Here is a 16,797-nt window from a genome sequence, read left to right as displayed (position 1 = left end):
AATAAACAATAAAACCAGAATTAAAAGCAACATTAAAACAGTTAAAATTAAAAATATTAACATACAAATCCCCCTCCCGCTCCCAGCAAGCCATTTCAGTTTTTATCATTGCAGCAGCAGGCGGTGGTTCATCTGAACCACTCCCTACATGCATATTAAATGCAACATTAATGAGCCACTATATTAATATATGTGTTTGTTCATGTCTCTGATCACATATGAGTGAGACTGGTTTATCCATATTGTCTGAAATGGCTCAATGAGAATGGAAAAACAGATATATATGTAAATATACAAAGACCTACTAAGTCATATTTAAATATCTAAAATAGGGATGTGCAAATCATTTTGTGGTCAAATAGATTTGAATCAAATCTGTTCAATTTAAGTGATTTGACTTCAGAATGAATCTGCCCAGTCACTTCCAGCCAAATTCAAGCTCAAATTGAATCTCCCCAGATTCAATTTGAATTGATTTGGGATTTGAGTTTCAAGTTTCCTTCATTCATTCCCCCTGATTCCCAGCTTTCTTTCTTTTCTTTTCTTTTTAAAAGCTAAGCTCTAGCCCTTGTAGAAGTGGAGTGATGGAAGAAAATGTGCAGTGACTATTTTTGAAGTGTTTAGACTCTTTGTGAAATAACTTTTCCTCATAATGAATCCCTATGAGTATTCATTACACACCAAATAGTCTAAATGTTTGAAAAATTCCTTTAAAACAAACAAACTGATTATCCCATTGCCTTGTGGATGGGGGTAAATTAGTGGCACCCCATGTGCCAATTACCCCCGCCCAACCTGAAAGCCAGTGGAGTATTAGTTTATATTTTAGGAATGTTTGAGGTATTTAGACTCTTTGTTGTGTAATGACTTTTCCTCATAAACTGAGTACCTACTGCCTTGCAAGTGGGGAAAAATTAGTAGCACCCCATGTGCCATCTGCCCCCCAACCCACAAGCCAGTGGAGTATGCAATTTATATTTGAGTATCCCTTTGGCATGTGTGTGGTGGGGGGAGTTGTTGGCACATGGGGTGCCACTATTTTTTTCTCCACCTGCAAGGCAATGGGTACTCAGTTTAGGAATTTTTGAGGTGTTTAGACTCTTTAGTGTGTAATGAATCCTCATAGAGATTCATTATGAGGAAAAGTCATTACATACCAAAGAGTCTAAGCATTTCAAAAACAGTGTCTACACATTTTAGTCTATAACTCCATTTCTACAAGGGCTAGAGCTTAGCTTAAAAAAATGAAATCTGGGGATCTGGGTCGGAGTTCTGGTTAGGGCTGCTTTGATTTGCCATTATTCCCTATGGTGGGAATATACAAGGTCTCTAAAAACTAAAAAAAAAAATCATTAAAAAATAACTGAGTGTCCCACCACCATGAAATATGGGTGGTAAGTGGCACCCATGGGGCCCTAACTATCATCCCACTTAGGTGCCCCCTGGACCTTTAAAAGTGTGTTGAATTGATTCAAATCTGAACCAAATCAAATCCAACTTGAATCAAATCAAATTTGCAAACTCAAACCTGGCTGATTCTATTGGACCTTGAATTGAATCACAAAAATCAATGCATGCACATGTCTAATCTAAAGCCCTATTAAACTAGGGTTAGGGTTAGGATCAGAGAACAAATTTGTCTCCAAAGGCTTTTCATCTATCCATATATCATAGCCTAATACCAAGAACACACCCTGTGTCACTCACATAATCGCATCACCCATATTCTCCAAACCTAAAGCAATGCAGAAATTATGCAATATTTGTTGGTACTCTTTGAGTACTCTTTGAGAGCTCATAGTTTTGGTAAGCAAACTCACTTTAAATACTCTGCTAACAGTTTTCTCAACTATGCATTTTTCAACTGTGAACATTTAATTGAAGTGCTTCCTTTAAAATAATGCTTTTCACATCAGTAACTAAACTGGATTAGGCCTAGCTTTCTGCATTTTAGATCTGAACAATGAAAGCCTGTCATATCTGAATCTGAATATTTCTGGAAAAATAAATTTAGTATGGGAATTAAAATTCATTTCAGCATGTGTCCTTCCAGGGCACTATGTTTTGGGTTACTATGGGCATATCTGTACTGCAAGCAAACTGATCTAATAGTCCTGAGCCTTCTTAAGGGCAAGGCACTCATTCTGCAGACTCTTGATGACCTGTAGCTCTTAATGACCTGGAGCTAATACCATCTGTATCAACAGGATGGCATTCACTTATCAGATTCTGGAAATTACTTTTTTCCTGGCCCATCTGCAACAAGGCTGGTTGGTTGGGGAAAGGGGGCTAAACAGATGTTTGCCCCCTTTTGTGGCAAGTGAATGTAGGCTGGGGTAGGTAGTGTTTATGTTATGGGTGTTCAGCTGGAGGCACCTTGGGATGAAGGGAGATTCCATGGAACAGCCCCTCAAGGTTATGGGGCTCGGAGCGGCTGGGTATCGATCCTCTTTGGGGAGTGGCTCGCCTCACCCACTCAGAGTTTGCAGCTTGTTGGGTGATGACATGGGTAATCCTCCCTCTACACAGGTGAGCCAGCTGTAGGATTGCAGTTGGCAGCCCTTGTACCCAACTGATTCACCCTGGTGGGATCATAGCTGACTCCAGGAAGCGGGATCTCATGGGAGGAGTTGTCCACACTCAGTTTTAGGAATTATTTCTATTCACCTGCAGTTTGAGCTAATGAAGTGGCCCTAGTTTAAATCCATCACTTGTGTCTTGTCTTTCTTGGGTCTCTGGGTGCAATTCATTTCACCTTGTGTCTTTCCAGGGTACTATGTTTCGGTATACTATGGGCAAATCTGTACTGCAAGCAAACTTATCAGGGAATAAACTAACAGATAATTCTCAGCACTTCACTAACTAGAATCCCCAGAATTCTGTCATGGATCCCCAGAGGATCCATGACAGGTGGAATATAGAAAGTTTTTATAGTGTTGATATGACCACTATATCTCCCTTTGCTCATTCACTCAGTTTATTCATTTTGCCAACAAAGACTAGTTCTAAAGCAGGGGTGGGCAAACTTGGTCCTCCAGCTGTTGATGAACTACAACTCCCATCACTCCTAGCAACAATTTATTGTGGCTAGGAATTATGGAAGTTGTAGTTCAACAACAGCTGGAGGGCCAAGTTTGCCCACCCCTGTTCTAAAGTATAGATTCAGAATCAGTTCTTAACATAAATGAGAAACATATATTTTCCTAATGACCCACAGCAATTGATTGCCACTCCACAATTAAGAAGTGATATATCAGACATATTATTTTAGTTTTATTAGGACTGTAAGGAAAAAAGAGAAGCAACAGCAATGAATGCACCACTGAGAGACCTGAAAGGCCAAGCTGAAGACAGATCATCCTGGAGAGAATCTATCTGTGTGGTCACTAAGAGTCAACACCGACTTGATGGCACTTAATCAATTAATCAATCAATCAATCAAGGGGAAAAAATCTTACCGTCACTACGGAGTACAAGTGGTGTGGGTGGGCCCTGCACACTTTGCTTTGCTTCTGTGTTAGTTACAACACATGTGTAATTGCCCACATCAGAAGGTTCCACTTTGGCGATGTATAGATTTCCTGTCTCTTGAGACACAAATCGACGACTGTCCTCCTGAACATATAAGGGATTATCATTGAAAATCCAAGCATAGGATAAATCTGGAAAACATCAAACACTTATTACACATATTTTCCTAAAAAAACTCTACTGTGAATTTCTACTACTGGAAGATACTTTTTTTCTTTTTATAAATTTATCTCCATGGTTATTAATTTTCAGTACAAAAAGTAGCTCACATAAAATAAACATAGGCCCAAGCAGTGGATCCTAATCTGGAGGTTCACATGAGTGTGGATAACAATTTTGTCCAAATCATTTTCATCTTTCTTGCCAAGTGATTGTCTCTCATTAACCTCAAAGTAACCGTATTTTGTATATGGCAGGACACATTAATTTTAGATTTTAACTGATTGCGATGACAGTGGGCTAGTGTTAGTGGGGCAAACTACTAGACAGTGATGTCACTGTGCTAAATCATGGTGAGCGGGATGCTTTAAAATTCAGTCAGGGATGTGGTGGGAAGAGGGAGTCCAGTTCACACATGCATGGTCATCACTCAATGAAAATGGAACCCAAGCAGGGACTTGAGCCTCATCACCACAGACAGAACTTCCATATAACACATGGTCAGTTCAAACACAATGAGGCTATTCTCACAATCGGCTAAAATCGGGCTAGGGGAGCCTAGCCCGATTTTAGCGAACCGTGAGAACCATTGGGCTTGCAGGCGAGCCCGGTTGCCTCAAGCTGGTAACCCGATTCTGCAGCCCCCCCCCCGCCATAGCCCAGGTTAGGAGAGCGAGTGCTCCTCTAACCGGGGTTTCCGGATTGTGTGTTGCCACAGCGTGGATTCGTGCCATGGCAACTCACGAGGAGACCCCTGACCAGGAGGCTAAAAAGCAGGCTCCTGGCTTGGGGGGGGGGTGTCTCTCCAGCATGCTTTGCACACTCGTGCAGAGCATGCCGGAACTTCCCGAGGCCGCACAGCCCCCTATCCCCGCAGCCCCTCCTGGCTCCGTGATGGAGCTGGCAGTCGTGTGGGTGGCTGGTCTGGCCGTCCAAGGCTGCAGCCTGCTCGTGTGTGAAGAGAGCAGGCTAAGCCCGCTCTCCCCACTAACCCCCTCGAGGCGGGTCTCATTGATTGTGAGACCCGCCTCAATGTTTTTCAATGCAGAGACTGTTCATATAATTGACTGAGAGTGATCAGATATTGCAGGATCAAGCGACGTGTACAAATGTGTGAACAAGAGGAGAAGAGCAGGGTAACAAAGAAAAGTAATGTGTTAGACTTACTCCATTGTCTTCCGTTCCCATTATGGGTACATGATTTCCCTAATGATTCCCCTAACAAGGCTAATAGCCGCTGTGGAGGTGGGGAGCAACCTTGTCAGAAAAACAGCATAGAAGAAAGGGGTTAACCCTCCTCCACTGCTGCAAACCTGATCTGAATCAGGGGATATCTGTGACTGGTTTTTTGTTGTTGCAAACATTTGGACCTGTAGATTCCAAGGGGAAGAGTTGTGGTATGCAAGGACAAGGCAATGGAGTGGAATCAGGAATATTAATAGTTTAATGAAACAGATATTGAGCCTGGTCTCACGATCAGTGAGACCCTCTTTGTGAAAGTAAGTGGGGAGAGTGGGCTAAGCCCGCTCTCCCCGTAGACAAGCAGGGCGGGAGCCCTAGGCGGCTGGATTGGCCACCCACATGACTGCCGGCTCTGTGATGGAGCCAGTGGGGGCTGGGAAGATTGGGGGTCACGTGGCCTCCGGAAGTTCCAGTATGCCCTGTGGAGCACGCAGGGCATACTGGAGAGACCCCCAAGCCGGGAGGCTGCTTTTCAGCCTCCCACCAGGGGTCTATTCGTGAGTCGCCGTGCTGCCGAGCTGCACTGCAGCTACTCACGATTGCTTAAACTGGGTTTGTGGAGCGCTCGCCTGGCAAACCCAGTTTAAGGACTGGGCTACAGCGAATGACCATTTTCTCCCATCGTGTGAATAGCCTCATTATGTACAGAGAGGCAAGGGCAGTCTGCTTTTTAGTGCTCTTGCTGCTGGCTATTTGTTAGCCCCACCTCTATTCCAGGATTGTTAAAAAAGTAACTAAAGCCCATTCAAAAGCTGGCCTGGATCAAGCAATGGATTAACTAAAAATACCACAGGACCCAGTCATGAATCTCCATTGTCTGGCCCTCAATTGCCAATTTTTTTCATTAGACAAGATTTAGGCTGGATAGCAAGAAAAATCTTATTGCTACAAAACTAGTTTAAACTATACTTGATAATTAGGTAGAGGAAATTATTTAGAATTAGATCTAATGGAAGTGCAGTGCTGCAAGTGGGTGGACTACACTACCCTTGACAAAGTTCCTAACTCTATTCTTCTATTTGAAGTATTCCGTCTTCATGTTGCTTGCCTGGAGCACTTCATGAAGGCCAGCAAAGTTCACCCTTCCCCTTCTTTGGTGTATTTGAGGCAACTCAAGACTATGAATATATCTAAATGTCAACCCTTTTTGGCAAATAGATGCATAACAGGAAGTATAGGATAGCAGTAAAATACTGTATCTACTTAATATTCAGGCACAATTGAGTCCATTTGGAAATGGCACATTTGTTAATAGCTCTTTGTCAATGCAACATAGTGGTGATGCCAATTTGCAAGTGAGAAACAATGCAAACAAAACCGGATGGAAAATACTCAATATGCTGCCTCAATTAGCCAAGAATAACTATTTCACTTGTGGGATTAGACTCTGAAAACAGTGGATGTGGCTAATATTTTGAAGCGAAAACCCAACTATATTATATTTAGCAGTGTAAAGGGCTCACATTGTATCTTTGCCAGCTACAGGTCATTAACCATTATGGTTTGAGAGCAACTGATTAGAAAGCACTTGATTAGACTAGTGGAGAAAATCCTTGTCCAAAACCAAGAGGGCCTCACTGTCCACATTAATTCCATTGTTTTCAATCACACCCTATTAGCTTGAAATTGGTTTTTAAATTTGGACACTACGGGTGACTGTCTCTGTGGGCAACTGACTGCCTGTGCTTTGCTTGGGCATTTTAAGTAAGTAGTGCTTCTTTTAGTGCTATCACAAACACCATGAGTTGGTCTGTGCAGCCTACACAGCCAGTTAGTCACACAATTGCTGCCTCCTGCAGTGCACACAGACATTAGAGTAGCACCAGCGTATGTGGTCTACAAGAATGGACGATGAATGGACATCCACTCGACTTCAAAAATTTCCCTCTGAATGTCCCCTAGGCACTTTGGGAATTAGATTTTTTTTATATTTATACACTTTGATGACAGAGCAACTTATGTGCTAACTTTCCTTTTCCTTTCCCCCTATATCTGCCTCCTTGAGGTACTGGTAGCTCAACTCCTTTATGATTCCCCTACTGCTCTGATCTGTCTGACTCATTGCCCTTCTCTTCAGTGGCTTCTTTTCACCTTCTGTCACAATTGTTCCTTCCTGCTGTCTGGAGTTTGACAGCTGACTGTGGAGCTCTTTCTATCATGCTCCGGCAGTGGCGGCAGTGCCATGGAAATTGTATTTTTAATAAAACATAGTAAATCAGAAGTTTTGAAATCTAGCAGTTTAGCAACCCTTAATTAAATGTATAATTCATGAGCTTAGAACTTTCTGCCAACTGATTCATTTCAAAATGCCGTCTCTTTCCCCATCCCAGATCCTTGCCATCATCAATGCCATTTTACAAACATTATTTATGTTTCAGTTGCAACATCAGCATGGTATGATAATGAGTCTGTAAACACCAGTGGTTTCAGTGGAATTTTATGCTGGCTTCCTATAATATTATGTGACTATAATTAGAAACAGCATGTCACTGGGGATCTATCAAAGATGCTTCCCTTCTGAAAGCATCTCTCTCTCTCTCTCTCTCCATGCAATAGAGTTAGGAAGTTAATGAAATCTGCAAGAATAAGGTTTAGAAATAATGCAGCTTAAAAGATATTTTGGACACCAAATTCAGAGGTATCCACATTCACCAAATTCTTTAGTAACTTCCTGTATTGTGAAAAAATATGGAGTTCATACAAAAACAATGCTATGTTAATTAGCAAGCATCAAGAAGAACAATTACAATGAGGATTCTGAAAATTTGCTTGTAAGGGAGCAGCAACAGAAAATGGACACACCCCTCATAGAGAAGCTTGGCTCATTTATATCACAATTAGCACTGAAATTTCATTTAAAGAGAAGCAGATTAGTTGGTTCCTTTCAGACCCAGTATCAGCAGGGAAGGGGCACTTCCTCTGATGCCTTCACCCGCATTGGGCCAGGGGACCCATTCTTCCTGGGACCCATTCTTCCAGGGGACCCATTCCTCTACAAAACACACACTATTTTAGTTTCCCAAACCATTCTGCATTCCCAGAATGCATTGCCCTAAATGTAGCATCATCCCAGAGTGACACTATGCGAAGAGAAATGCATTACAGGGAAAACTAAAATAGTGCCTCTCAATGCCAGCACCGAGACACATGATTTTAAGCTCTCTGGCAGAATGCATTGCCTTCTATGACATAGCATTGTCTGGGAGTGATGCTACATCAGGGAGGACAACACATTCTGTCAGAGAACTTAAAATGCCACCTTTCAGTGTTGGTATTGAGAGGCAGGAGCAGGAGCAACAACAGCAGGCAGCAGTGCTGGAACTCAAATGTACCTTTTTAATTCTCACAATGCATTCCAACAATATATCGACCTAGTCCAGTAAGTCAGCTAGGGTGGATCCACCACAGAAGCAGGGCCATTGAGAGAAATGACACCGGCTGTTGTTGCTGTCTGTCATCTTTCCTGCCACAATGTCTGATACTTGGCAAGGGAGGACCAGAGGAAATTAAGGATGTGCAAGGTTGAGCCAAACCCACCAGGCTGGGCCAGTTCAGGTTTTTTAAAAATCTTTGTTGTAAATGGCAGTTTTGCCACCATTGTGGGGCTGCGGGGGGTGCTGCCATGGCTGCGCAGGGTGTGTGTGTCTCCTGAGGTTCCTCCTCTTCCCCCCGGCCTCCCCTGGTCATTTTTGGCCTGGTTTGGCCCATCTTTGGCCAGTCATGGGCCTCTCTGTCCTGGCAGTGGCCATTGGGAGGCCACCACACATGTGCACTGGCCATGTCAAGATCCAGCCACACACATGGCCAGTGCACATGGGCAGCAGCCCCCCAAAGGCCGCTGCCACCTCAGAGAGGTCTGTGATGGGCTGCAAATGATTGGGGGAGGCCACAGGGGGGAGGGGGAATCTCAGGAGACCCCCTCACAGCCACGGCAACACCCCTAAACCACCACACAGGCAGTAAAAAAATTTGAAAGTCCACCCTTTAAAAAGACAATGCCTCCGAGTCGGGCCCAAACCAGTTCAGGCACTAGCCAGACCGGTCCCAGATCTAGTGTGCACAGAACCGGACTGGATCTGGTTCAGTCCAAGTCCAGTTCTACTTGAATCAAACTGGGTTCTCTGGTTTTGTGCACCCCCCCCCCCCCATTGGAAATTTGTCCAAAACTACCCTGAAACCAGAACCCACTTCTGTCATTTATGTTGTATTGTATGGACATTATGTCTGCTTTTCTGAATGGCTTAGTTTTCATTTGACTTGACTATCATTCATTCTTAAGAAGTTTTCATCACCCTACAACCTGTGTTATACACGGCATATACAACAATCTATACCACATTAATATGTTAGCATTACAGGTTTTGTGCTAAGAATTGCAGATTGTTTTGTTTTGTTTTATCTATCTCTCTATCTATCAGATTTGTTCACTGCCCCAAACTTCCATCTCTGGGCGGTTTACAACAATATAACAATTACAATAATTTTGTTGTTTGTTTCCAAAAATAATAATGGTAATAGGTAATTGTTCACTGGGAGAATGATCTACATGGTGCAGTGACGATGTGGAGAATCTAGGGCTCAATATAATGCTATCCCCTGCTCTTTCAATGCATTTTGGGCCATATTAGTGTCTGGAGGGCCTACACTTTTATCTCTCAGATCCCTATCCAGCCCTTACCAGATCTAATAAAAGTTACTTCCTATCAATCCAATGCATGCTGGAGATGGCCAAACAGGACTTTTTAAAAATTGTATTGTAACCCTTCCATGCATAGACACTCCACTGCGCTAGGATATATGCCCTAAGGTTTCAAGTTAAGTATACATGCATAATATAGTCTACCTGTTCATTATGTGTGCTATAAGATTTTTTTAAAACAGAATACAAAATGTCTCATACTACCTCCATAATGTGGTGGAGGACCACAGAGAAGAACGACTCCTTGTCCTTTTCTGACTGATACGGTGCTTCTTGCTTTAGTTTCAAAGCTTTCAAGATCTTGAGGAAAAACATAATTAAAAATCTGTCAGATGAATCCATTTTCAAACAATGGGGCCAATTCTGCTATCACTATTCATCTGGGATAAGGCTTGGGATGATGTGCCTATGCTTCTTTGGACAGCCTAAGTCATGCTGTTATCTTGGTAAGTGTTTGTGTATGCCAATACCACACTCTATTAGCTTAGCTCTCTATTACCTCTATTAGATTAGCAATTTCCACAATCAACAATTACTATTTATCATCATCATCATCATCACCATCAGCACCATCATCCTATTTGGTCTTCTGTGCTTCCATCTCCTATGAAGACATTGTCTATTCAGGGTCTGAATAGTTTTGCACAGCCTCTTATACCGCACAGTCCCAGGCTGTAGTTCAAAGTTAAGTTATAGTTCTGTATTTTATTCAGTGGGGAAGCAATTTGAAGATTATGTTTGATTCTATGTTTGCTACTTCTATTACCATGAAGATTTTTTAAAAAAAACATTTGATTGTATCCCTTTTTCTACCATGTGTTCCAAAATTTTTGCCAATTTCTTGGTTGGAAATGCTAGCGAATGCACTCTAAGCTAATGGAAATATTTACTTGTTTGCTGTTTTCTATTTTATTCTGTAAGATACTACTTTAATCCATTCTAGTTATATGCCAAAGGGTTATGGGCCTTCAGTTTAGCCCTTCACAAATTAAACACGACACTGAGTTAAATAAGAAATTATAGAGCCAGAAAGATTATTTTTAGGATATAGATTAATCATAACTATACCTTGTCTAATTTCAATTGACTCCTTAGCATGCAACCATGTCTTTTAAAGTTAAAAAAGATTAAGAATTTGAAATTTTCTCCCTTACCACTCCATATTCATAGAGGACAGACTTATCCAAGCCTAACAGCCCTGATAGTTAAAAGAAAACTCCAGGTTCAGAGGCAGCCGCATTTGCATGTAAGGCAGAACCATGGATCCAATGGATCTGCAGTTCTGCTTCCCCCCACTCTCTGCTCTCCTGTCTGCATTCAGACAAAATGGAGAAAATCCTTTCTGAAGTCAGCGAGACTGAAGAAAGGAGGGGTAGCTGGTTGTGTGGGCTTCCTTCTTGCTTGAAGGACAGCCTGAACAGCCAGCCAGGGAAGAAAAGAGCTTCCTTTCTCAACTCCTCTGTAATGGAGGCCCCATGGAACCCAGCAGTGAAACTCACTACAACTGAGGGTTCAAATTAGAGTCTCCAGAGCAAAACCTTGGGTTATGGAGGGAACAGGACTGGAGTTGCATGTGTTATGATGTAATGATAGGGGAACCTCTGGCCCTTGCAATTCTGGTTCTCTGTTACGTGTGAATGCGGTCAGTATGTCTCTAAATGCTAATTGTTGGAGAGCAAAGATCTTCCCAGAGACATTGGTGTGGCCATGGTTAGAAACAGAATTAGGGATGTGTGAACTGCTGATAATGCCGGTTCAGTTCAAATCCAAACCGGATTCAAAGCAACCTGGCCCAGTTGGGGTCCAGTTGAACTGGGTCTGGTCCAGTTCAACCACTGAACTGGGCCAAAGCAGTTCATAGGCCAGTTTGGGTACATACTTGTAAAGGGGAATCCGGTACGGGTTTCCCTTTATAAGTAAAGAGGAGTATTCCCTAATCCTAAGGCTGGTGGAGGCACAAAAGAAAAAGAAAGGTACCTTATTCCAGGCCATGGCAGAGAAAGCAGAGACTTCGGCCGTAGTGGGGGTGGAGGCAGGGGTTCCTCCAAGCCCCCCACCAGCCTCCAGAATGACAGCCCGGGCCAGCTGTGGTCTAGTTCTTGCTGTCATTCAGGAGGCCAGTGGAGGAGGGCTTAGAGGAGCCACCGCCACCACTATCAATGTCTCCGCCACCTCCACCACAACCTGGAATAAGGTACCTTTCTTTCGCCCACTAGGATTAGGGAATGTGTCTCTTTACTTGTAAAGGGGAATCCTTTACAAGTATATACTTGAACTGTTTGGACTGGGGTATTTAGAACTGGGACTGGTCCAGTTGGAGTGAATGTCCCTCTTTACTTATAAAAGGGACTCCTCACCGGATTCCCCTTTACAAGTATATATCTGAACTGTTTGGACCGATTCATTTAGAACCAGGGCCATCTGGTTCGATCGTGGACCAGCTGAAGAGAACCAGATTGATTCAAACTGCAGTACAAATCAAGCTGGCTTGCACATCCATAAACAGAATGCTAGACCAGATGGACCAGCAGGACTATTTAATTCCCCCAAGCTCAGTGTTGGGGAGCACAGTTTCATCCAGCTGCAATGGAGGTGGGACTGGGCATCCATATCACCATGGTAGGGTGTGGGTGGAGAGCCAATTAGATAGCTTGGTCGAGGCTGTTTAAGCTAGACCTGTCTCTTTGCTGGGCCCTCTTGGACTGACAGTTGACACCCACTCCCCTGCCCCTTTCACTGAGTGGGATTAGCTGGTCATCTTAAGGGGCCAAGCAGGAATATTTTTATCCCCATTATGCTTGACCTTTAGTGCAGGATTGTTGTTGCTGGCTCTCCCCTCCTTTCCTGTTTTCCCTTAACACAGGGCTGGTTATTAATTTATGTAAAGATGTAATAACATACAATAAATAATATACATGTAATAGATATAATAAATGTAACCCTTTGGTCACAATGGTTGGTGATTGCAAAGGTGACTCCAGAAGGGTGGCAAGCACTCCTCGCCCTTCACAAAAATGCACCCCTACCAACCCATTTCTGTTTCAGAAATCTAACATGTGGGACACAGTTAGCCCATCCATACATGCACTTCGCCCCTTCTGTGCCCCCCTCATTGGGGGGGGGGCAAGGTGTCACTGGATGATTATTCACACAGGGGCATTTCTATATTACAATCATGATATGCATATGACGGATGGCATTTTCTTGTAATAGCCCTTCAGAGAGCGTTTGGGTCATGGGTGATTACTTAGGGAATACAACCCCCTTGTGGAATTGCTTGCCTCACCAATGCAGAGGTTATATGAAAGGGAAGGTGTGTGTTATTTGCGCCCTAGACTCAAGCAGTAATCACCCATGACACAAACTCAACCCTAGGATTTGTTTGACTTTTTGATTCCCACATTGCACTCACACTTTCTTTGATTCTCGTGAGATCTTTGTTAAGTTGATGAATCAACTGGTGGTTGAGTTTAACCTATACCATGTGTCATTGTCTTATCTGGATCTATGCACTTGATCCTATGGACAGAATGATGTCCATCTTTCCATCCCCAGCAGTGCATTCTCTGGCCCTTATGGAGAATGGGATGCCTGTACATGTAGCTTATAGTCCATCCACCCAACTCCGTACACTTTGTTTGTCCTCTCTGCAGAATTATCTAAGAATCTGCTCTTATGTACTTTATAGCTCAATAGAGCTTACTTTCATATAACATTTTCAGGTTTCAGGTTGATATATCAAATTAAAAAAACAAGAACCTAAGAACAAGACAGGTGAAGACAAATGAGCTACTGAAATACAAAGTTTCTGGCTTTCTAGTAAAGGTGGTTTTTTTGGTTTTGTTTTTGGTCTAGAGGTCTATTAAGGGAATTAAATGAGCCATACTGATATAGCTAAACTTTTCTTTCTTTCTTTTTACAAAAGACAGAGAATAGAACACATTTATATTACTATGCTATGTACAGAAATCTGAAAATTGGTGCAATTTGAAGAAAACAACTTCTGGAGGTTATGTGTGAAGTCTAATGGCCTGTAGTTTCACAAGTCCCTGAATAATTCACCCATTGGCTAGAGATTGGCCTATTTCATTGGATTTGTGAGGATTTACACCTCATAAAATAGGTGCTGGCATTTCCCATGTTGGGACAATTTTAATCCAATTTACTAGCACATGAAAATACATATAGAAATTAGCCTTTCGGTGCTTTTTAAAAAAGCTTTCCACCAAAAGGTATTCCAGATAACTTGCCATTTTAAAGAGGAAAAACCACCTCAGGCTGAAAGTATCAGAAGAGAGCAGACATAATCAGAAAATATCATATTTACTATTGCCTTAAGAAATAATCTAAAGCTGGGGATCTAAGGGTTCCTGTGATGTTTTTCCAAAATGCTCACCACAGTAGCAGTTGGAAGCAGGGTTGCAAGGCCTAAGTGGTGGTGGTGAAATACAACCTCCTAAAAAATTATCTACAGTATCTTCACACAGATGTAACATCTCCTTCTCTTTTTGTGTTACCCAGCATAATGCTATAGTATAACTGGACAAAAGCTAATAAAGCCTTATGTCTTTTGTTATCAAGAAGTGCATAGCAGAGATCAGGTGTTTGGAATGGACTGCAATTTCTAATAGACATTTAAGAAATGGCAGCCGTATTTTGCAGATGGTATATTCGCTAACTGTGCTTTCTGCAGAAATCTATGAATATGATATCAACTGACTCACTATAATTCTCCCCTTCCTCTGCCTGCATTTGTCTTACTTGGAGAACATTGCCTTGCCTCACTTTGCATCCTGCCTATCAGCTGCAATTGCCTCCCAATTGCTTCCTCTCCTCCTCCCTGACAATTCTTTTTCACCAAGGCATTCTGGCATGTGACTATTGGCATGGTGCAGCTAATCAGTCAAATCCGTAATGATATTATGTCGACTGAGCAGAATGCTCAGGTGTGAATGTGATCCTTCTGAGTATGGCACAGAGATGCTGGGCTCAGCTGCACATAGTGGCAAGTCATCACCATCTGTAGGAAGCATTCACAGGCCACAGGAAGTATGAGATATGCTTATGGCAAGAAAAACACATGTTTCTCTGTGTTAACCAAATTAGATTATCACAAGAACATTACTGATATATGCTGAACCATATGGGAACATTTCTAAAGAATGCTGGGAAGCAGGTTGACAGAACAAGCAAGATGTTCAGCTGGTATAATTTTAACCTTGGCAACTCTTTCAATTTCACTCAGGACTTGCATGATGCAGACTGCTTTACTTAAAGCAATATTAATATAACTGGTTTATAATTTAGAATATTTACATACCGCTGTTCAACAAAAAGGTTTCCAAAGTGGCTTACATAGCAGAAGGAAGAGGAGTGGTTCCTTGTCCCATAGGGGTGGACTGTCTAAAGCAGGGATCTCAAACTGCAGCCCTCCTGCAGATGTTGGCCCCAAACTCCCATCACCTCTGGCTATTGACCATTGTTCCTGGCAGTGATGGAAGTTTTAGTCCAACAACAGCTGGCGGACTGCAGTTTGAGACCCCTGTTCAGAAGACATCAGCAAACAGTCACTGAGAGGGACACTCTGCTGAGATGAACAGAGACAGTTGCTACCCCTCTGTCAAATACAAGAGAGCCATCACTTTAAAAGGTTTGCCCAGTTAGCAGTAGTTAGGGTTCCATTTAAGGGCAGCATGGCAATAGTCCACAGAAAAGATAAGCGAGCATCCTGGATACTAACAACAGTCAGTTCCTGACAATGCCAACCAAGAGGCTAAATCAAAAGTTTTGCGAAGAGGGAGTTGTTAGATCATATAGTCGATACTGGTAGTGCATTCCTGAGTAATTGGCTCCAAAGTAAAAGCTCCGCTGCTGATTATGTGTGAGGAAGTTACATAAATGAGATACAGGTCTCTAACATCTAAGGTTCCTTCTGACTGCCTATGAAAGAACAGAGTTTTTGCTTGTGTCTATTTTGTCTCTACTTGCACGTGATTGGAAGCAATATCATTGTAAGAGAGTGAAGAGACTGGCTGCATCTGCATGTAACACAGCACTGTGAGTCCAGTGGACCTGAGGTTCTGCTCTCCCTCCCCCTGCTCTCCCATCCAAATTTGAACACCATGGAAAGCTTCCTCTCTGCAGTCAGTGAGTCTGCAGAGAGGAGGGGGAATGGCTGCTGGGTCTTCCATCTTGATTGAAAGACAGTCCTGGCAGCCAATAGCAGCCAGAGCGAGGGAGGAGCTTTCTCCCTCAACTCTGGTTGTGAAAGAGCCAGACAGGGGTGTTGTGTTTGGACAATACTGGCACGACAGAACCAGAGGTCCAGGCAGCAAAGCTCACTACAAACTGAAGGTACAAATCAGAGTCCAGGGAGGGAAACTGCAGTTCCATTTTCTGGCAAAACTATGGCTGCCTGCATTCAGACATACAGAAATTGAAACCAGAGGCCCCTTCACCTGCAGTGTTACATGTGTTACATATGAATGCAGCCAGATAATAGATCTGTTCACACAATCATTTGGGGCTGGGCTAGAGGACAGGGGAGATCTTACTGTAGTTTCAGCACACAAGCAGAACCTCTGTTTCGGTCAGCAAACCCAGGAAACACACAGTCAAGTCAGGTATTCTTGAAATCTAGAGCTGCAGACATGGAAAATCCTTCAGGCCTTCCCAACATACTTTCCACTGCCAGTAGACTGGAAAGCTTCATAACATCAGCACCTGCCCTCTGATTGGCCATGAGGATCAGGAGGGGAACCCAGCCCTACTAAACCAGCTCAAACAGTATCACAGAGTGTGCTTTGCAGAGTGGCACAGAGAGGCACATCCATCATCATCATCATCATCATCATCATCACCTGTAACCACAGGTCTCTGTTGTTTCCAGGCCTGTTTCAAGGGCAAAAAAGGAGAGTGGGTTCACATATCCAGAAGAGCAAATTAGAAGTGCTCTCTTTTTATCCTACCTTGGTTACCAGCAGGGTAGAAAATCTCGGTTACCCCTGGTTTGAGAAACCCGGGCTGGAGAGATTTTTGTGAATTCACAAAAACATTGCGAACTCACAAAATGTGGGTAACCCAGCTTTTACCTCCTTTGGTTGATTGTGTGAACCAGCCCAGTGTGTGCAAATGAAACTCTGGAAGTGTAATTGTGCACTTCTGCA

General features: G+C 42.9%; 1 protein-coding gene across 5 annotated transcripts in view; it reads right to left on the bottom strand.

The window, feature by feature from the left end:
- Positions 1-16,797, bottom strand: part of CNTN6 (contactin 6) — a 350,488-nt gene that overhangs the window by 136,223 nt on the left and 197,468 nt on the right. For 3 of the 5 annotated variants that reach the window (XM_053303087.1, XM_053303088.1, XM_053303086.1), the window contains 2 exons: positions 9,836-9,931; positions 3,459-3,662 (listed from right to left, as the gene is read on the bottom strand). In XM_053303087.1, the coding sequence (XP_053159062.1) occupies positions 3,459-3,662; positions 9,836-9,931 (300 nt within the window). Of the gene's footprint in view, positions 1-3,458; positions 3,663-9,835; positions 9,932-16,797 lie in introns of those variants that run through there. The other 2 variants (XM_053303089.1, XM_053303090.1) reach the window with 2 other exon arrangements.

Source organism: Hemicordylus capensis, chromosome 2, assembly GCF_027244095.1.
Source record: "Hemicordylus capensis ecotype Gifberg chromosome 2, rHemCap1.1.pri, whole genome shotgun sequence".
NCBI classification, from domain to species: Eukaryota; Metazoa; Chordata; class Lepidosauria; order Squamata; family Cordylidae; genus Hemicordylus; species Hemicordylus capensis.
The sequence above is the reverse complement of the archived record's forward strand: the minus strand, read 5'-3'. Positions and strand labels throughout refer to the sequence as shown.